This window comes from Babylonia areolata, chromosome 34 (genome assembly GCF_041734735.1).
Source record: "Babylonia areolata isolate BAREFJ2019XMU chromosome 34, ASM4173473v1, whole genome shotgun sequence".
Classification (NCBI taxonomy): domain Eukaryota; kingdom Metazoa; phylum Mollusca; class Gastropoda; order Neogastropoda; family Buccinidae; genus Babylonia; species Babylonia areolata.
In genome coordinates, this window is record NC_134909.1 from 1,977,221 (window position 1) to 1,998,757 (window position 21,537).

Below are 21,537 nucleotides of genomic sequence, written 5' to 3' on the forward strand. Positions count from 1 at the left end.
AGTTTCAGAACAAAGCCCTGGAGTCAGTTGCATTGCTCGGACGGAAGAGCCCAGTATGGTCGTAACCCGCTCCTAACTGTGTGTCGTGTGGAACTGACCAATGGCGTAGTTCGGTCAAAAGTAGGCATTTAGTCACGTGTAACTGTCCAAAAGTTAGAACCAATCAATACAACTGGCACCTGGACTCTACAGCAGAACTTCAGAGAAGAATCCAAACAGTGGAAATGAGGTGTTTGAAGAGACTCCTTGGTATCTCCTGCAAAGACCACATCACAAATAAAGATACCGGGAAAACCGCCAGACAGTTTGAAGACTGAACTCTTTTCTTTTTTTCTTTTTTTGTTGTTGTTTTTTGGGGGTTTTTTTTGCAATCTTTGATTTGGTAAAGTAATAGTTTAGATTGTGTGTTAATAACATCCTCCGCAGACAGATTGTGTGGCAATATCATCAGCCAAGATAAGAAATAAAAGCGAGGTTTTGTTTTCAAAAATTGAAAATGGAGTGTGTATTTTACTTTTGTTGTTTAAATGGACTGCGAGGTGACAGGCACTCATCTTTACGTTGACAAATTCCATTACAAATAGAACCTCATGATAACCTATTCGCGGTCCTCAAGAAACGGAATTTAAGTGGCACGAACATGTTTCAAAGACCATCTTGCAAAGGCCAGTCACAGGAAGCTGCAGACGAGGAAGGCAGAGAAAGTGCTAGGACGCCAACATCCAAATATGGACAGGAAATCCCAGAGAGCGTTGGTGGATGGAGACAGGTGGTGGAGAGAGGGGTGACGACGTCTTCACTGGTGCCCGAAACACATCAGTAGAGTTCAATGGATAGGTAACAGCTATGAAACTGGCCGACATACTGTGTCTTTTCAGAAAGAGTGTTTGTGAACATTGTACTCCATGCAGTGATCTCAAAGGTGAAATGTGTCTCTCACACTCATACAGGCAGCATGAAATCTTTGTTCAGGTGGCGTGCAATCTTTGTTCATTGGGTGTGTTTCATACTTTTTACAGGTAGCATTCATTCTTTGTTCATTGGGTGTGTTTCATACTTTTTACAGGTAGCATTCATTCTTTGTTCATTGGGTGTGTTTTATACCTTTTACGGGTAGCATTCATTCTTTGTTCATTGGGTGTGTTTTATACCTTTTACAGGTATCATTCATTCTTTGTTCATTGGGTGTGTTTCATACCTTTTACAGGTAACATTCATTCTTTGTTCATTGGGTGTGTTTCATACCTTTTACAGGTAGCATTCATTCTTTGTTCATTGGGTGTGTTTTATACCTTTTACAGATAGCATTCATTCTTTGTTCGTTGGGTGTGTTTTATACCTTTTACAGGAAGCATGCATTCCTTGTTCATTGGGTGTGTTTTATACCTTTTACAGGTAACATTCATTCTTGGTTCATTGGGTGTGTTTTATACCTTTTACAGGAAACATTCATTCTTTGTTCATTGGGTGTGTTTTATACCTTTTACAGGTAACATTCATTCTTTGTTTTTTGGGTGTGTTTTATACCTTTTACAGGTAGCATTCATTCTTGGTTCATTGGGTGTGTTTTATACCTTTTACAGGAAACATTCATTCTTTGTTCATTGGGTGTGTTTTATACTTTTTACAGATAGCATTCATTCTTTGTTCATTGGGTGTGTTTTATACCTTTTACAGGTAGCATTCATTCTTTGTTCATTGGGTGTGTTTTATAGCTTTTACAGATAGCATTCATTCTTTGTTCATTGGGTGTGTTTCATACCTTTTACATGTAGCATTCATTCTTTGTTCATTGGGTGTGTTTTATACCTTTTACATGTAGCATTCATTCTTTGTTCATTGGGTGTGTTTTATACCTTTTATAGATAACATTCATTCTTTGTTCTTTCGGGATGATTAAATATCTTTCCTGATGAGTCTGCAAGTCAATGGCTAACTTTACCATGTGCCTGTCTGTCTATGTATTTGCCATTCTTCTCTCACTGTTCTCAGATAATTTTTATAGCTACCTTCTATAGCCTGCCAATGCAGTCCTGTAGAAATGAAGTATTGTTTGTCAATACAATCCTGCAGAAGTGAAGATGTATAGTTTGTCAAAGCAGTCCTGTAGAAATGAAATTGTACAGTAAGTCAATGCAGTCCTGTAGAAATGAAGTTGTAACTTGTATAGCTTGTCAACGCAGTCCTGTAGAAATGAAGTTCATATTCACTTCGAGGTGAATGTCTGTGTTTCTGTGCCTGTGACCGTGTGTTTACGCACGCGAATGTGTGCGCGTGTATTCTTCTTCTTCCTCGTTCGCCTCCCGTTAGATGAGCAGCCCGGTGTCCTCGATGAAGGCTGCCGTCCGTCGCAGCTCCTCCAGGGTGCCGTATAGCTTGGCTTCCACTGCTGTCGGTGTTGGCCAGTACTTCCTCCTGGATGCTGCATGCGTCGTACAGTCTTGAAGGATGTGGTCGGTTGTCATTGGTCCCTCACCACAAGGGCACTCTCCACTGTGTCCAATGCCAAATTTTGTGTGCATGTGGTGGAGCAGGCGGTTGTGTCCAGTCGTCAGGCGGAAGATCTTGACCTGTTCCCGTCGTTCCAGGAAATGGTACCTGTCTTCTGGGTTATATTTGGGGTGCTGGAGGCGCCACTTTACTCCTTGCTGTGCCTTGATGATTGTCTTGATTTCATCCTATGACACCAGTTTGTTGGCCTGCTCCTTCTGTGCACCGCCTTTTGCCAGAATGTCCGCTTTTCCGTTGACTCTGATGCCACAGTGTGCTGGTACCAATTGTATCACCACTTTCTCCACTCTGGCAGGAGTTCCTGAGGGCTTGGAGTACGGAGAGAGCGTCTGTGAACACCACCACCTGCCCTGTTGTTCTTGTGGAGTTCTGTGAGACTGTTGTGGCTGCCTCACAGAGGGCTTCTCGCTCAGCTCGGAAGTTGGTGGAGTATTTTCCTGTTGGGATTGCAATTTCTTCATCTCCGTCTTTGTATCGGAGGAAGATTCCAGCTCCACCATCCCTCGTTGCTTCTGTGGCGGAGCCATCTGTAAAGACATGGGTCCAGTCCTGAGGGTACTGGTTGCAGATGTACTCCATGGCCAGGGCCTCCCTTTGGGTGTCTGACTGTGTTCCTCTCTTCTCCACTCCGGGAATGCTGGTGACGACTGTTGGGAACACCCGCCTCTTCCAAGCTCTTGGTGGGTCTGCTCATTCTGTTGTTCATTGGATGGTTTTCAAGGCGTTTGAATTTTGCTGCCTGGATGAGGATCTTTGTGTCCCTCCTGTCCTCCAGTGACTGTAGCCCAGTGGTCTCCTCCATCTTCAGGATTGGAGTGGATCTCATGGCGCCAGTTATGACACGCTGAGCTTGGTTCGGTATCTTGTTGAGATGGTCGAGGTTAGACTTTGCAGCTGATGCCCATGCTGATGTCCCGTACTAAACTACAGGTCGGACTCTCCCCTTATAGAGTCTCTTCAGGATACGTTCATCAGCCCCCCCCCCCCCCCCTCCCCCCAGTCCGTCCCTGCAAGTTTCTTCATGATCGCCAGTCTCAGCTTGGCCCTGCTACAGCATCTGGTGATCTGCTGTTTCCAAGTGAGCCTGCGGTCAAAGGTCACTCCCAGGTAGGTAGGTGTGGGTTCCTCTGCAAGCCTTTGGTTGTTCAGTGTCAACTTCGCCTCTTGCTTCTTGCTGGATAGGCTGAAGACTGTGTAGATTGTTTTGCTTGAGTTGACAGAGACAAGCCATTCCTTGGTCCAGTTGCTGATCTTGTTGAGCGCAGTCTGGAGGCGTACCTGTGCTGTAGTGGTGTACTCTTCAGAGCACCAGAGTACCAGGTCATCTGCATAGATCGCTCCTCTGACCCCTCTTGGCAGTTCTGCGTGTGTATGTGCGTATGTATGGTGAAAATGACAGCAAGAAAAACATCGCGCGCGCGCGCAAACACACACACACACACACACACACACACACACACACACACACACACACACACACACACACACACACACACTCATAAATTCATTTCACCATCTTCATAGGATGTTATGTTAAATTAAAATATGTAATGAAATGTTTAGGTGAAAGTTGGCTGACACAGACTGACTGAATATTCATCGATTAGTAATTTGAATACAATGAATTATTAATTAAAATCAGTTAACACTGCCGACATTTAGCCTCGCGACTCTTTTTCTTTTCTTTATTTGTTTGATAACGTCGTTTGATTTTGGCGTGTTTATGCTTAGTACAACAAAAATCAACCGTTCATTGTTTGAATTCCAGTCAACGAGCCGGAATACCTGGTGATCGTGATGACGTCACAAACATCGGGGTATCTGACTGCGGGGAAGAATGTGAGTGACATGAAAGGTCGAAGCATCCTGAGAAGGAACATATCAGTGCCACAAGGACACTCTGTCATGATCAGCTTCAAAGAACTGATCCCCAAAACAATCTTCAACGCCAAACTGTTTGCTTACGCCGGCAACGGGACAAGGTCAAAAGTATGGAGCAGAGCGGCCGCCGAATCGGACTTTGCGCGAGTGTTCCAGACCCGAACCTTAGGCTTCCAAGTGGGCAGCATTCACTGCAGGCAAGCCGGCTGCTTCCAGCTGTTCTTCAGCATCTTCCCGGAGGGCAGAAGTCCCCGGAAGCTGTCTGACGGCGTGTGGAACTGCTCTGTGGATCACTTCCCCAGCTTTGAGCATCACCTGGCCTGCAACCTGCAGATTGAGTGCTGGGACGGGCGGGATGAAACAGGTCGCTGCCCCTTCAGCAGTGCCGACTGCCAGGGCCTGCTGGCGTTGTGTGGCCGCTGCTACCGCTTCGTCAGCAGTCTGCGAGGGTTCCAGAGCGAGGAAACCGACATCAACCGCCGAGCCAACGCCCTGTGCAGCTCTGTGGGCGGGGTGCTGGGGCTGCCCACGTGCTGGGACGACTGGCGGAGAGCGCTGACCTCCTCGCTGTCCATCCACAGGTTCCGCCTGTCCTCCGTGTGGCTGGGGATATCCTCGCGTGGCGCCTCGGTGCCCAACATGTACAGGTTCACTCTGCTGACCGAGGACCGCACCGTCCTGTACCACTCGGTGCATCACGGCTTCCACAGGTCCGCCAAGGGCAAAGCCTGTTTCCGGGGAGAGCTCTACTTCGTCAACGGTTACAGCTGTCACGTGGAGTCCAGCTACCTGACGGCGGGCGCCGTCTGTCAGGTCCGGGCCGAGGGGCAGGGGCAGGTCCAGAATCGATCCCAGGCCCTGGCTTTCACCGCCACACACAGCGTGCCGACCGCAGGATCCATGTCTCTCAGCACATGCCCCCAAGGTCACGTGACCCACGCTTTTCTTCTGTGCGGTTCACATCTGTATCAGGTGTGTGGCGACGGCGGACATACACCCCTGCCGTGCACTTTTCCCCGCCCCCACGAGGCCAGCCCCCCGGACAGAAAGGCCCCAGGGGCACTCCACCACCATCCAGTTCCCACCTTCACCTGTGAGGATGACGTCAGCACACTGCCCTACAGCCTGGTGTGTGACGTCATCAGTGACTGTGGGGACGGCAGTGACGAATCGTTCTGCACGCACCTCGCGTGCCGTCACACGTTCACCTGCACCAACGCCCAGTGTGTCTCCTACGACCAGGTGTGCGACCACGTCTTCCAGTGCCGGGACAGATCCGACGAGAGGAACTGCCATGTTTTCCGACAGCCCGCAGCCTCCAAGGCCTATTTTCCCTCCCCTGCTCTGGTCACGTTCGACAACTCCATGATGTTCACCGTGACCCGGATGAACGCCAGTGAGCCGTGTCCAGAAACCCACTACCGATGTCCAGGTGCCTTCAACGACTGCCTCCCTGTCTTCACGCGCTGCAATGGCCTGCACGACTGCATTGACCACCAGGACGAAGAAGGTTGCCAGGACGCCACCTGTCCTGGGTTCTTCCGGTGCAGGGCCTCACAGCTGTGTCTTCACCCCGACCACCTGTGTGATGCCTGGCCGCACTGCCCCCTGCAGGACGACGAACTGGCCTGTGACCTCACCTGTCCTTCAGGATGTCAATGTCAAGGTCACGCCTTCCTGTGTCTCCAGCCTGTGTCCATACCATCGTCATCGAACGTTCGATCTTTGGACGCCGCGGGGTCCGGGCTGAGTCTGTCTGATGTCAGTGACCATTTCTACCTGATTCGGCTGGTCCTTGCCAGGTGCTCTTTGGACAGCGTGCCTCCCGTCGCACTGCCCAACCTCAGGTTCCTGGATCTCAGTGGTAACGACCTACCACATGTAAACATCAGCTCTTTCCTTGCTTTGGGCAATCTGCAGAAACTGTCCCTATCGTCCAACCCCATGACCTCAGTGCTCAGGTCAGCGTCCTCCAGGGCAGTGCAGACGGAGCTCTTGGAGATGGACCTGTCCTTCACCAGGCTGACCCTGCTGGACCCGGCAGTCCTGTCGCCCTTCTCCGGGCTGCACAGCCTCAACCTGACGTCCACCTCCATCTTCACCATCGGCCCCCACGGGTTCCAGTCCACACCACAGCTGACCCTGCTGTATATGGAAGGCAGCCCAGTGGCTTCCTTTCCCGCTGACGTCTTCAAACACCTGTCCCATCTGCGCGTCATCACCACCGACAACTACAAACTCTGCTGCAAGCACATCCTGCCTTTCAGCTTTGACGCCGCCTTTTGCCATGCCCCCAAGGACGAAATTTCATCCTGCAAGGACTTGCTTCAGTCGGAAGTGTACCGGGGCTTTCTGTGGCTCATCGGCTGTCTGGCCGTGCTGGGAAACCTGCTGTGTTTTGTGGTGCGTGTTTCTGCACACAGGGGGACCCCCGCCCACAGCGGATACAGCGTCTTCGTCACCAATCTGTCCATGGGCGACTTTCTGATGGGGGTCTACATTGCTATCATCGGGGTGGCGGATCAGCAGCTCCGTGGCAGATACCTTCAGCATGACGACACGTGGAAAAGCAGCGTGACCTGTAAGCTGGCCGGTTTCCTGTCCCTCGTGTCCAGTGAGGTGTCTGCTCTCATCATCTGGATCATCACTCTGGATCGCTTCCTGGTCCTCCGCTTTCCCTTCAGCACCCTGCGATTTCAGAAACAGTCAGCCATCGCCGCTTGTCTGCTGATTTGGTTGGTGGGCTGGGTTCTAGCCTTCCTTCCTCTGCTGCCCTTCACAGCACACTGGGAATTTTACAGCCAGACAGGCATCTGCATTCCGCTGCCTGTAACGAGGCGTGAGTTCAAAGGAAGAATGTATTCTTTCAGTGTGTTCATCGTTCTGAATTTCCTTCTGTTTTTGTTCATCTCCGCCGGCCAGGGTTTCGTTTACTGGTCGATACAGAGAAACGCCTTGAAAATGAACAGCACAAAAGTGTCACAGGATATCACCATCGCTCGACGCTTGATCACTGTAGCCCTGACGGATTTCCTGTGCTGGTTTCCCATCGGGCTGTGCGGGATTCTGGCCTTGCTGGGAGTGGCCATCCCGGGGGAGGTGAACGTGGCTCTGGCCATCTTCGTCCTGCCTCTCAACGCCGCCATTAACCCCTTCGTCTACACCTTCAACATTGTCATGGAAAAACGGAGGAAATCTAACGATACGAAGCTGTTGAAATGGATGGAATGCCACCCTGACTTCTTTAGCGATGCCTAGCTTGTGGGCTTCGTGGATGAAAACCAATCTTTTGGCTTTGCCTTGTCCGAAACTCACGTGCAACGATTTGGTTTATGTGAAAGGCTTTTCAGGTATATGATTCCTTGTTCAGAAGAAATTTTAATTTTTTTAATATTTCCCCAAGGAAACGTGGGATTCCATTTACCAAGGGGCACAAACAAACAATTAAAAAATTCAATTCAGAACATTCTATAGGCACTATAAACAGTGCGAACATTCACAATGTAAAGGGCGTTGTAAAGGCTTGATAATTTGTTCACAGTTCTAAGAGCGTTTATAAAAGCATGAGTATTTATTAGCAATTCTAAGAGCGCTATATAAACTGAATATTTGTTGACAATTCTAAGAGCCTTATAAAAACTATGAGGATTTGTTCACAATTCTAAGAGCCTCATAAAAACTATGAGGATTTGTTCACAATTCTAAGAGCCTCATAAAAAAAACTACGATTATTACGAGTGGAGTGATGGGCTAGAGGTAACGCGTCCGCCTAGGAAGCGAGAGAATCAGCGCGCTGGTTCGAAGCACGGCTCAGCCGCCGCCGGGATATTTTCTCCCCCTCCACTAGACCTTGAGTGGTGGTCTGGACGCTAGTCATTCGGGTGAGACGATAGACCGAGGTCCCGTATGCTGCATGCACTTAGCCCACGTAAAAGAACCCACGGCAACAAAAGGGTTGTTCCTGGCAAAATTATGTAGAAAAATCCACTTCGATAGGAAAAACAAATAAAACTGCACGCAGGAAAAAAATACAAAAAAAAAGAAAAGAAAAAAAAAGGGTGGTGCTGCAGTGTAGCGACGCGCTCTCCCTGGGGAGAGCAGCCCCAATTTCACACAGAGAAATCTGTTGTGATAAAAAAAAAAAAAAAAGAGAAATACAATACAATACAATACAATAATTGTTCACAATTCTAAGAGCCTTTTGAAAGGCTTACCCCAAGGCTGATGCTTCTGCACAAGCCAGAAGCACACACAGACACACACATGCGCGCGCTCGAGAGAGAGAGAGAGAGAGAGAGAGAGAGAGAGAGGCGCATGAAGAAGACAGACACACAGACTGACACAATCAGTATGCATGATGGCCAGTCGTGTCCGACAATAATCTTCAGAGCAGCAGAGGAAGCAACTGCTGTCCCGACTATCTGAGCTAAAAATTGTCCTGTGCAATCTGGACTCCTGAATCAAAGTCCTTCACAAAAGACTAAGCTGTAGACGAATTCCCGTTGTAGTGGAGAGGCCATTCATCTTACAAACAAACATGCAGACAAACAGACACCCAGAGTTAACTCTTTCCACAAGAACGGCGAAAGAGACGACGTTAACAGCGTTTCACCCCAATTACCATCATCAAAATATTGCAAGCGGAAGGCTCTTATACTGAAGACGTGAATGTTGACAAAGAATACCACAATTCTGACGACGGAAGCTAAAGGTTGGGTCATTCAGACACCCACTGGACATCCGAGGGGTCTGTGTAGAGGAGAAGAGAGGACTGGCCGTACTGAGTGAGTTAACCCATTAGGATGCAGAGGGCGAATGGTTAGAGTGCGAGTTCTCGCCAGAGTTCCTTGAGTTCGATCTCTGATTTCAGCGCACCTGCTGGGTCAAGGGTGGGGATTTTTCCGATATCCAGGTCAACATATTTTGCAGACCTGCTGGTGCCTGAATCCCTTCGTGTGTATATGCATGCAGAAGATCAAATACGCATGTTAAAGATCCTGTAATCCATGTCAGCTTTCGATGGGTTATGGAAATAAGAACATGCCCAGCATGCACACTCCCGAAAAGCAGAGTATGGCTGCCTACATGGCGGTGTAAAAATGGTCATACACGTAAAAACCCACTCGCAAAAGCGAGTGAACGTGGGAGTTGCAGCCCACGAACGCAGAAGAAGAAGAAACATCCCTGTGTCTGCCAGTGTGACAATTTGTGCATTGACCATACATGTTCGGAATATGCCATTTTTGTCGCATGACTGACACATTTCACAGACCTCGCTGTCCAGAATATCACCACCTCAACTTTAACAAACGTCACTATCCATAATATCACCACCTCAACTTAAACAAACGTCACTGTCCATAATACCAACACCTCAACTTTAACAAACCTCACTGTCCATAATATCAACACCTCAACTTTAACAAACGTCACTGTCCATAATATCAACACCTCAGCTTTAACAAAGGAAATACGTTTCCTTGTAAATATTCATTTTTGCCTTTTCTTTATTCAGGTTGTAAACTGTCCTCTTTGGTTGAGTATTTTATATGTTTTTGTGGTGATTATTTAAGTTAACTTCTGTTTACAGAGAGGGGGGAGTTTTCAAATAACTCATACCTACCCACCCTAGTCACATTCGTGTTTTCTGTTTTACAGAATTCGATTACATTAATGCCTGTAGATTTGAACATATGCCGTGCTAGGGTTGGTTTGTATTTCACAACAGCTTTGGTCAGAACAACTCTGTAGTCTCCCGAGACTAACAGATGGCTACTTAACTACTACACGAACCTTTACAAATGCATAAAACGAAAGGATGGCTACTTAACTACCACACGAACCTTTACAAATGCATAAAACGAAAGGATGGCTACTTAACTACCACAAGAACCTTTACAATTGCATAAAACGAAAGGATGGCTGCTTAACTACTACAAGAATCTCTACAATTGCATGAATACTTGAATGAATGTTTTAAAAGGTGAGTGTTGTACCAAGTCAGTTAACGAGTGTACAGAAGAATTAAGATTAAAAAAAAACAACTGACATATAACATTTTAGTACTACTTAAAGAGTCAAATGGAACACAGACGGAGAGTCTTTTTCACATGAATGCTGCGCGCAGTTATTGAGTGCCGTTGTATACAACAAGTATTGAAACTGGAAAACAAATAATGCGAAGAAGGGTGTGTGTGTGTGTTCATATAATCCATGCAATGATACCAGTGATTTAGAATGCATAAAAAAAGAGAATAAACAGGAATTAACAGGTTGTACATAAAACGATCAAATGCGAAATACAGTGCACATGTTAGCAATATAAATATTCGTTTGATAAATCACATAAAGCGTGTATTCACACACACACACACACACACACACACACACACACACACACACACACACACACACACACACACACACACACACACACACACACATATATATATATATATATAGACCTTGAGTGATGGTCTGGACGCTGGTTCGAATCACGGCTCAGCCGCTGATATTTTCTCCCCCCCCCCCCCCCGCCCCCCCCCCCCGACTAGACCTTGAATGGTGTTCTGGACGCTAGTCATTCGGATGAGACGATAAACCGAGGTCCCGTGTGCAGCATGCACTTAGCGCACGTAAAAGAACCCATAGCAACAAAAGGGTTGTTCCTGGCAAAATTCTGTAGAAAAATCCACTTGGACAGGAAAAACAAATCAAACTGCACGCAGGAAAAAATACAAAAACAAAAAAGAAAAAAAAAGGTGGCACTGTAGTGTAGCGACGCGCAAGATGTACACATTACCATCAGATAGTCAAAATAAAGTCCAACTGAGACATATAGTCATAACATACATATACACGTATAACAGTCCTACAATGTAGCACCCTAAAGTAGAAATATCCAGTCGTAAATATTCACATGCATATCAGAAACAAGTAATTACACACACAAATATACAGAAACATTTAAGTCATACAATATGGCAGTCTAAAGTTAAAATATCCGAGTAAGCAATTACATACACATAACATCCATATAAAATTCACTGACATACTTATGCAGCATATATACCTCATACCTCATATCTCATTCCCTCGACCGCTGGGGTCGTTGGGGGGACATGAGGAAGATGTCATTGCTCACCACACCGTTCTGTTGGCAGCTGTCGTGAGGAGATCTGGTATCATCATTTTGGTTCATTCCTTGACGTTGTCGGACCAGCTCTTTCTCTGCCGCCCCCGTCTGGGCCCTCCCTCTACAGTCCCTTGCAGGATGGTTTTGGAGAGGGTGTTATGTCGTATGACGTGACCAAACCATGCCATCTTCCGTCGTTTGACAGTCGCCAGCAGTGGTTCTTGGGGCCCAACAAGGTTGCTGACCAGGTTCCGCACATAGTCATTGGTCTTGTGCTCCTTATAAGAGATGTGTAGTAGTCTCCTCAAGCACTTGGTTTCGAATGCTTGGATTCTTCTCTCTGTTTCTGCCATCAGTGTCCATGTCTCACATCCATATAAGAGGATGGAGACCACTAGTGACTTGTAGAGCAGGAATTTTGTGTGGAATCTGATGTTCCTCTTCCAAACCCTGTTCAGTCTGGCCATTGCTGCCATTGCAGAATTAATCCTATTTCGGATTTCTGCTGTGCAGGTGCCATCTTTGGACAGGGTTGCTCCCAGGTACTTGAAGCTGGTCACTTCTTCCAAGGGCTAACCATTCATGGTTATGTTGGCACTGATGTTAGTTGTGCTGTTGACCATGACCTTTGACTTCTCTGTGCTGACCTCCATGCCGTAAGCACTTGCTCTTGTAGTAAGTCTGTTTGTTAGATCCTGGAGCTCGGTGTTAGTGCCCCCCATGAGGTCGATGTCGTCTGCGAATTGAAGATTGCAGACTGGCCTGCCGCCAATGGTGATGGAAGTGTGGTGGTCTTCGAGGGCCTCTTGCATGATTCTCTCCAGAAAGATGTTGAAAAGTACAGGGGATAATAGGCATCCTTGCCTGACTCCGACTGTGGTCCGGAAGAATGGTTCTTGTTGATTGTTGAGGAGCACTGCGCTGCTGGAATGTTCGTAGAGGGCCGGGATGACTTGAATGAGCCCTTCATCAATGTTGAAGCCTCTCAGTACTTGCCAGAGGCCGCTGTACCACACCCGATCGAATGCCTTCTTGAAGTCGATGAAGTTGTGAAAGATGTCCTTTTGGTGTTGTAGATGTTTTTCATTGAGGACTCGACAGTTGAATATTTGTTCGACAGTGCTCCGCCCTTTTCTAAAGCCTGCTTGTTCTTCTGATAGCAGCTCCTCAGCCTTGGATTTCAATCGGTTCAGGATGATACGGAGCATGACTTTGCTTGGGTGGCTAATCAGACTTATAGTCCTGTAGTTTTGACATTGCTTGAGGTTGCCCTTCTTGGGTAGAGGAATCATCAGTGATTGGGTCCATTCTGTTGGCCACTTCTTTTCTGCCCAGATCTTCTGACATAGCATTGTTAGTGCTTCTGTGGTCTCTTTCCCTCCGTACTTCAAAAGCTCAGATGGGACGTTGTCCACTCCTGGGGATTTCTCTGGCTTCAGACACTGTATTGCATCAACCTCCTCCTTCAATACTTGGAGATTTTCCTCACTGTCTGTGGATCGTGGGTTGTCCTGCAATATGGATGAGTCTGGATTGAGCTGGTAGTTGCAGAGGCCGTCACAGTATTCTGTCCACCTGTTCAGGACTTCTTCGCTATCTGTCAGTAGCTTGCCATCCTTATCTTCGATGACAGCTGATCTTGGCTGGCTAGTCTTAGTGAGGGTCTTGAGGGTGTTATAGGCTCTTTTGCTGTTCCCTGCTTCCATGCCTTTCTCACCTTCTTCGCACTGCTCCTCAATCCAGTTTTCTTTGGCCGCCTTCATCTTCATCCTGACTTCTCTGTTCACCTGTTGGTGCTTCGTCCTGGCTTCATTACTGGAGTGTTTCTTTCCTCTCAGTTCTCGCCTCTTGTCACACAGATCTAGGACCTCATTTGTCACCCATGGTTGGATCCTTTTTCGCTCCTTTCCCACAACTTGTTCAGCTGTTGTAGTTAGCACCTCTTTGATGTTATTTGCTAGGGTGTCTACGTCGGTGTCCATTAAGTTGAGGGCTGCGAACTTCCCGCCTACTTGAGCCTGGAACACATCCGTGATTTCGGGGTCCTTCAGCTTTTCTAGGTCAAAGCGGATGTGGGGATTCCTTGGACAACGCTTGCACTTCAGCTTGAGCTCGAAGGCTGCCAAGACAAGATCATGATCGCTGCCGATATCAGCGCCTGGGAACGTCCTTGTGTTGGCTTTATTGACACTGTACTTGTAGCGTTGTGGGGTCAGGTTGAAGTCTATCTGGTTGTGGACTTGCCCATTTGGTGAGTGCCAGGTTGTGGTTCTGGACAGCTTGTGCGGGTGGACAGTATTGGCTAGGGTAAGGCGATGGCTTTTGGCAAACTCCTGCAATCTAAGGCCTCTGTCGTTGGTTTCCCCAATGCCAAACTTCCCAGTTGTTCCTGCCCAATTCTGGTATGCATCTGGGCCAACCTTGGCATTCCAGTCTCCCTGGACTATCAGCATGTCTCTCTTTGGGACTGTTGCTATGATGGAGTCAATCTGTTTGTAAAACTCCTCCGTTTCCTCATCGTCATGGTCTGTCGTTGTAGTATAGACCTGGATGATTGTCAGGTTGTGGGGTTTGGCAGAAATGCAGATGGTAATAAGTCTGATTGAGACGGGTGTACAGCTGATGACACTGCCTGCAATTTCCTTCCGTACAATGAAGGCCACCCCGTACTCGTGTTTCTTTTCTTCCCCAGAGAACCAGATCTTGTGTCCATCATCTGTTGTCGTTTCGCCGAAGCTAGTCCATCTGACTTCTGACAGTCCTATGACATCCCAGCGGTAGCGCTTCAGTTCGTGAGTCAGTTCATGGAGCTTACCACAGGCATACAGGGTACGAACATTCCACGTTCCAATGGTTGTACATTGCGTGGGTAGTTTGATGGTATTTCTCACTCCAGTAGCCCACTTATCGCTCCCACCCTGAAGTGAGTCAATGGGACGCGCGGTCGTTGTTATTCCGGGCGCCGGCTGATCCGGCTTGGTAAACTGATTCTTCCTCCTCATGTCCTTTCAGTGGGCTTGGTAAAGCTTGGCGGCGCCCGTCTCCTCTCCAAGCCAAGACTGCAAGCCGTAGTCCACGATTATGATGTGATACGCCCTCGGTCATGTACACTTAGCCGTTGAGTCCATCATGGGACCCTTCCGCCCTGGTCGTTGGCCGCCTGTTGCTGCTCTTCCGCCCAGTGGTGCAGTGTAAACACCACCCCCTCAAGTAGTTTAGCCCGCCAGCTGAAGCGGTTTACCGGGGTGTGGCGCTTGGAGCCAACACGTGAGAGATTTAGGAGTGGATGAGGACCAGTGATGCCCGTCCATCCTAACTAGTAGGAAGCAGCATGCCAGACACCAAAGGTACTACCTCTGTCCAGAGCCCCCACACCCCAAACAAACATACATAGCAGAGGCAAACTGCTCCATACGAAGTCAATAAAACTGATGAATGACACGTTCACAAATACTTGGAAAGCTGGCTGAAGATTTTTTTTTTCTTTTTTCATCGGCCAAAACATAGACACTAGAATTCTAGATACTAGTGTCTTTGGCCAAAAGCGAAACTATTAACTCCCTTTCATCGGCTGCAGCTCAGCGCAAGGATGATTCAAGGGAGATAATCACAGAATCTCTCAAGCCGGATGTGGGGGGCGCTGGGTGGCTGACAACTCGAAAAGCGTGGTTCGCAACCAACGAGACAGAATATCGGCGATTTTGCCGGCTTGCGATGAAACTCTGAACTCTGGAATCAAACAGCAAGATGACATTATCTGATGCAGCTGCATGTCACACACGAATATTTCCATTGCAGGTAAAGTATACGAGTGTGCGTTCAAGCTTAAACACTCTTTCATACCCAAACTCTGTTTCCAAAACAATGAGACTTTGCATAGAGATTATAGATTTGAATGTCAGTTGGAGAAACATAAAATGATAAAGCCCAATATCTGTTTCATCTTTTTAATCTGTCATAGATGATGCCTGGAGGCAAAAAGAAGAACTGAATTGTGTAGAAATTATTGATAATGGCAGAACGTTTTTTTGTTTTGTTCATTTGATGTGATATGACGTTTCCCTCTTCAAGCTGCACAGATACTGATTTGTGGTATGAGATCATATTCCTATCGTTCCTTTGTAGTTCTTCACTTAACTTTTCTGGGTTTTTAAATTCTACTCAACAAATCATCTAAAAGAAATGATTAATACTTGATTCATTCAATTGTTGCTATTCCGAGTTATTATTTATTATAAACCTCATCATCATCATCATCATTACTATTGTTATTATTATAATGATCACCATTATTATCATCATCATTGTTATTTTTATTTTAATCTACTAAAATGATTTGATATTCCCTTAGAGTCATGAAAGGATCAAATGTTCAAAGTTGTTTGAAGAGGTGATAACTGTTCACCCCACCCCCCACCCCTCCACCCCCCAAGACTAAATTAAATATGCCCTTATTAATTATTCTATCAACTGTTAACTATTAACTGTCAACTGTTAACTGTAAAATTCTTGTGAGAACAAAGGAAGAAGTCACAGCATACAGCTAAAGAGGATCCCTGCCAAGAGTGAACACCGCAACATGGCCTTTTCCCCCTGACCAGTCAGGGACTGGAACAGCAGACAGCTAAAGAGGATCCCTGCCAAGAGTGAACACCACAACATGGCCTTTTCCCCCCGTACAGTCAGGGACTGGAACAGCATACAGCTAAAGAGGATCCCTGCCAAGAGTGAACACCGCAACATGGCCTTTTCCCCCCGTACAGTCAGGGACTGGAACAGCATACAGCTAAAGAGGATCCCTGCCAAGAGTGAATACCGCAACATGGCCTTTTCCCCCCGTACAGTCAGGGACTGGAACAGCATACAGCTAAAGAGGATCCCTGCCAAGAGTGAATACCGCAACATGGCCTTTTCCCCCCGTACAGTCAGGGACTGGAACAGCAGACAGCTAAAGAGGATCCCTGCCAAGAGTGAACACCGCAACATGGCCTTTTCCCCCCGTACAGTCAGGGACTGGAACAGCAGACAGCTAAAGAGGATCCCTGCCAAGAGTGAATACCACAACATGGCCTTTTCCCCCCGTACAGTCAGGGACTGGAACAGCAGACAGCTAAAGAGGATCCCTGCCAATAATGAACACCACAACATGGCCTTTCCCCTGTACAGTCAGGGACTGGAACAGCAGACAGCTAAAGAGGATCCCTGCCAAGAGTGAACACCGCAACATGGCCTTTTCCCCCTGACCAGTCAGGGACTGGAACAGCAGACAGCTAAAGAGGATCCCTGCCAAGAGTGAATACCGCAACATGGCCTTTCCCCTGTACAGTCAGGGACTGGAACAGCAGACAGCTAAAGAGGATCCCTGCCAAGAGTGAATACCACAACATGGCCTTTTCCCCCCGTACAGTCAGGGACTGGAACAGCAGACAGCTAAAGAGGATCCCTGCCAATAATGAACACCACAACATGGCCTTTTCCCCTGACCAGTCAGGGACTGGAACAGCATACAGCTAAAGAGGATCCCTGCCAAGAGTGAACACCGCAACATGGCCTTTTCCCCCCGTACAGTCAGGGACTGGAACAGCCCGCCAGCAGACACCATCCTGTCCGCCAGCCTTGACACCTTTTCTTCAAAGGTGTCAGGCCTACACTAGACCCCACACACACACACCCCACACCCCCTTTTTTTTCCTTACCCCCCCCCCCCTCACCCCTCCCCCCTGCTCACTCCCAATAATGGTCAAAATGTTGACTGTGGGTGTATGTAGAAGAAGAAGATATCTATATCAACTGACTCCAGATCATCATTTCACACCATGTCTGTAATTTCAATGAATGTAGTATCTGAAGCACTGACTTGGAATCAACACAGAAAAAGAATGTTACTGTTAAATGTCTTGTGTAAATTGAATAAGAAAATTTAAGGTAATGAATATTGCAGTGAGTGTAGCTGTGAAAATTGATTTGTTGTTTCCAGTATGAAACAATTTCTCTGTCTTCAGGTCAGGTATAGAATATGCAGAACCTGCCTTTTTATCAATAACTGATCCATTCGTATAGATTTTCAAGTGTGTGTGTGTGTGTGTGTGTGCATGCACATCAGTGTGTGTGTGTGTGTTTGTGTATGTGTGTGTATGCACATCAGAATCAGAATAAAATTTAATTGTCAATTAAACCTTAACTGGGTTTATCTGACACACATACACAGTCATACATATCACAAAATGAACTTATCAATAGATAAAACAAACTCAAACAAAAGATTGAGTAAATTTTCCATGCAATGATATTTTCTGGTAGCAGCGATAAACAAATTTTCTAAACATTCCTACAAGTTTGTCTACCGGCATCAACTTAATGGGTTTAATAGCAGCTGGAAAATATTATTGCTAAATTTTATGTAGAAATTCTTCTCTAATTTCTTTGCATAGTTTGCCATTATCTAAGAAATTGTATTCATCTTCAGTTGCTAAACATTGTTTAATATCGTTGGCATGGCCTTGGGTATTTTGGGATGTAAAAATATCTACCCTTTACTATTGTGACATGACAGGGTACTCTTTAATTTGCAAGTGACTGTTTTTGATTGTTTAGGATATCCTTCAAGTAAATCAGATTTGGTTCTGTTTTCACCAGAAATTTATTTATATTATATCATTTTTTCCCACCATTAATCCAAAATAAAACAGTGAGCACTGAATGTGGACTGATTATTCCAAATTTGTCCTAATCCAAAATGTTGTAAGATCATTTGGACAAAGTTAAAATGTGTGTGTGTGTGTGTGTGTGTGTGTGTGTGTGTGTGTGACAGGTGACATGAAGTTACAGGTTGTGTGTGTGTGTGACAGGTGATTTGAAGTTACAGGTGTGTGTGTGTGTGTGTGTGTGTGTGTGTGTGTGTGTGTGTGACAGGTGACATGAAGTTACAGGTGTGTGTGACAGGTGACATGAAGTTACAGGTGTGTGTGACAGGTGACATGAAGTTACAGGTGTGTGTATTGTGTGTGTGTGTGACAGGTGACATGAAGTTACAGGTGTGTGTGACAGGTGACATGAAGTTACAGGTGTGTGTATGTGTGTGTGTGTGTGTGTGCGTGACAGGTGACATTATGTGACAGTGTGTGTGTGAGAGGTGGCATGAAGTTACAAGTGTGTGTGTGTGTGTGTGTGTGTGTGTGTGTGTGAGACAGGTGAACCAGTGCCGCCTGGACCCGGCAGTGTGTGGCTCCCTGCTGGCGCTGCCCCTTACCAAGACCACCGTTGGTGTGTGGGACCTGACGGACTGCAGAGCCGACGCTGTCAGCCTGGTGGGTCACAGGCGTTCCATCTCCGCTCTCGCCTTCAGCCATGATGAGCCCACACTCCTGTGCTCAGCGGCAGAGGATTACGCCATCGTCTGGAACGTCAGGAAATGCCTCCACAACGCTGCTCAGGGACTGGAGGTGAGAGGGGAGGTCATTCTGCCTCGTCCAGGGGACGTAATCCACGTCTCCTTCAGCACGGACGCCACACGGGTGGCGCTGTGCACGGACATGGTGGTGAAGGTGGTGAGCGTGTCACAGTGCAAGGTTGTGGCGGAGTTGTCCGGCCATGCCGCCAGGGTGACGGCGGCAGAGTTCTGTCCCCATTACACGGCGACGGTGGTGAGCGTGTCTGATGACCGCACGGTGATTGTGTGGGACGTGCACCGCCTGTGCCTGCTGCACCAGACCTCGGTGCTGTGCTCTGCACCGCTCATCTCCCTGGCCATGAACGCTGCACAACCCCAAGTGGCCGTGGCCTCAGCCAGCGGCGTCATCAAAGTCTTTGACCTGGCAGATGACAAGAACTTCCGACAGCTCTGTCAGATGGACGCCGGGAAGATGCTGTCCAAGTTCCGGCAGTCACAGCCTCAGAGGCAGAGTCCGGCGCCAGGGGACGGCCCTGTGGTGGTCACCAAGGGGGGAGCGTCCAGGAGGGTGGAGGGTTCGGTCCCCCAGGGAGGCGACGCTGGTTCCTCCTCCATCGAGTGCAGTGACGCCGTGCTTAGCCTGCTCTATGTCTACCCTGAAGGGTGCTGGCAGCCGGGGAAGGGGAGGGGGGGTGTGGGGGGTCACGGGGCGGTGCGGGAGGTGCTGACTGCCGTCAGTCCCGTGCTGGTGGTGGTGTCGGCTCATGGCGCTCTGCAGGTGGACTCCAGGACTCTGGAGGCGCTGTGCGTTCTGGACTTCCAGCAGCCCCTCCCCTCCACCTTCCAGCCCACCATCCCCCACCTCACCATCAACGGTCTGGGACTGGCAGCGGTGGGACAGGTGACGGACACCCACCTGGTTCTTGTCCTGGGGACCCTGTTTGAATCCAGGGTGCACAGCGTTCAGTGGGAGATGGTCGCCGGTAAGGTGTCCGAGGCAAGCAACGGCCATGCGGTTCCAGAGGATAGTACCGTTCTCGCTTCCTCTTCTGCTGAAGTGGTGGATGGGTGTGTGGGTGAGCTGGGTATGGTGGCCACAAAACCTCTGACTGACAACTCCCCACTGAAGGCGGAGTTCCCCCCAGAGGCCCCCTCTGGAACCAGCACCCCGGGCAAGAACCCAGCCTGGCGGAGAGGTTCCTCACAACATGCAGCAAAGAAACCGGACCCCATGAATCAGCCGCTGACCTTCAAAAAGAAGGTCAAGTCATCGGGGTATACCCAGGCGCCACGCACCACCATGTTCCAGCCCAAAACCAACGCCCCGCCGAAGGCTGCGGACACCTCGCGGCGACAGAGCGGGCAGGGACAGAGCCTGGCGGCCAGACTCAGCAGCCAGGAGTACCCCCAGGACGCAGGCCCCCCGACTGACCTGGACTGCAGACTGGCCACAGGATCCGCACCGTCCTCCATCACTGACCTCAGGTTCTCCAGCACCGGTCAACACCTGTCCCTCTGCATGTCCAACAAGACGGCCCTGGTGTTTCCTGCTCCCTTTGGGCAGAAAGACAGCTCCGTCTTTGTCGGCCATAACAGTACTATCAACTCCATCCGTTGGAGCAACAGTGGGAAGCATTTCCTCACTGCCTCCAATGACAAGACAGCCATCCTGTGGGACAGAGCGAGTGGGGAGAGTCTGCTGGTCTTCAACAGTCTCCGGAACAACATCAGGGACAGCCAAGGCGGTGAGAAAGGGAAAGCCAGAGATGGGTACCCTAAAGAAGTGAGGGGGGCTCAGTTTTACTACATGGACAAGTTTGTCATGATCATCATGGGCAACCAGCTGTGTCTGTACAAGTACCACCTGGACCCCACCAAGGACGACATCCGACGCTACCTCACCAAGAGCAGGTACAAGCTGGTGAAGAGCTGGGAAACCCCCAGTCACAACTTCACTGCTTTCTCCGCAGTCAACACCTTCTACTCTCACCTGGCTGTCTGTGCCGGATCCAATCGCAACGTGGAGGTGTACGACCTGAACGAGGGTCGCCTGGCCCACGTCTTCACCGACACGCACACCAAACCCGTCCACACCGTGGCCCTCAATGAGGGCTCCACCTACACGTCCCAGCCTCAGGAAGCCTTCAACGTCTTCGCCACATCCGCCACACTGGACTGCATCAAGGTGTGGGATGTCCGCAGCAGGCGCTGTGTCCTCCGTCTTCAAGGTCACGCCAACCAGGCCCATGGCTGCGGCATCGCCTTCAGTGCCTGTGGCACCTACCTGGGGTCAGGGTCAGAGGACAAGGTCGCCTACGTGTACGACATTCGACAAGGGACCTTCTGTCAGAAGCTGAGGGGTCACACAGACGTGGTGTCGTCAGTGACCTTTCACCCTGCATGCCCCTTGATAGCCACCGGTGCTACAGACGGCAAAGTGTTGCTGTTCAAAGCGTGAGGAGTGTGGGGGTGTGGACTGATGGTGCTTGGCACTGCAACACTGCATCTGTGTGTTGGTGTGTGAGGGGACTGGGGATGAATCGCGTGCGTGCACACACACACACACACACACATACACACGCACACACACACACACATACATACACACACACACACACAC

At 48.5% G+C, this 21,537-nt stretch overlaps 2 protein-coding genes across 2 annotated transcripts; one reads left to right on the forward strand and one right to left on the reverse strand.

Moving 5' to 3' along the window:
• Window positions 1-11,532: 11,532 nt before the first annotated feature.
• LOC143277357 (uncharacterized) lies at window positions 11,533-14,529 on the reverse strand. Its single transcript, XM_076582142.1, has 2 exons — window positions 13,017-14,529; window positions 11,533-11,555 (listed from the first exon to the last, which is right to left on the reverse strand). Exons 1-2 carry the CDS (start codon window positions 14,527-14,529, stop codon window positions 11,533-11,535), a joined length of 1,536 nt encoding a protein of 511 aa, XP_076438257.1.
• A 654-nt stretch (window positions 14,530-15,183) lies between these two features.
• On the forward strand, window positions 15,184-21,537 carry LOC143277502 (WD repeat-containing protein 27-like). Its single transcript, XM_076582354.1, has 2 exons — window positions 15,184-15,325; window positions 18,718-21,537. Exons 1-2 carry the CDS (start codon window positions 15,275-15,277, stop codon window positions 21,373-21,375), a joined length of 2,709 nt encoding a protein of 902 aa, XP_076438469.1. The 5' UTR covers window positions 15,184-15,274; the 3' UTR covers window positions 21,376-21,537.

Excerpts from the sequence above, each read along its gene's own strand:
- LOC143277357 (XM_076582142.1), bottom strand. The coding sequence starts at position 14,529 with ATGAGGAGGAAGAATCAGTTTACCAAGCCGGATCAGCCGGCGCCCGGA. Across the intron at positions 11,556-13,016 it reads CAACCCACGATCCACAGACA|CTGCCAACAGAACGGTGTGG; the intron begins GTGAGGAAAATC and ends TCCTCACGACAG.
- LOC143277502 (XM_076582354.1), top strand. The coding sequence starts at position 15,275 with ATGACATTATCTGATGCAGCTGCATGTCACACACGAATATTTCCATTG. Across the intron at positions 15,326-18,717 it reads CACGAATATTTCCATTGCAG|GTGAACCAGTGCCGCCTGGA; the intron begins GTAAAGTATACG and ends TGTGTGAGACAG.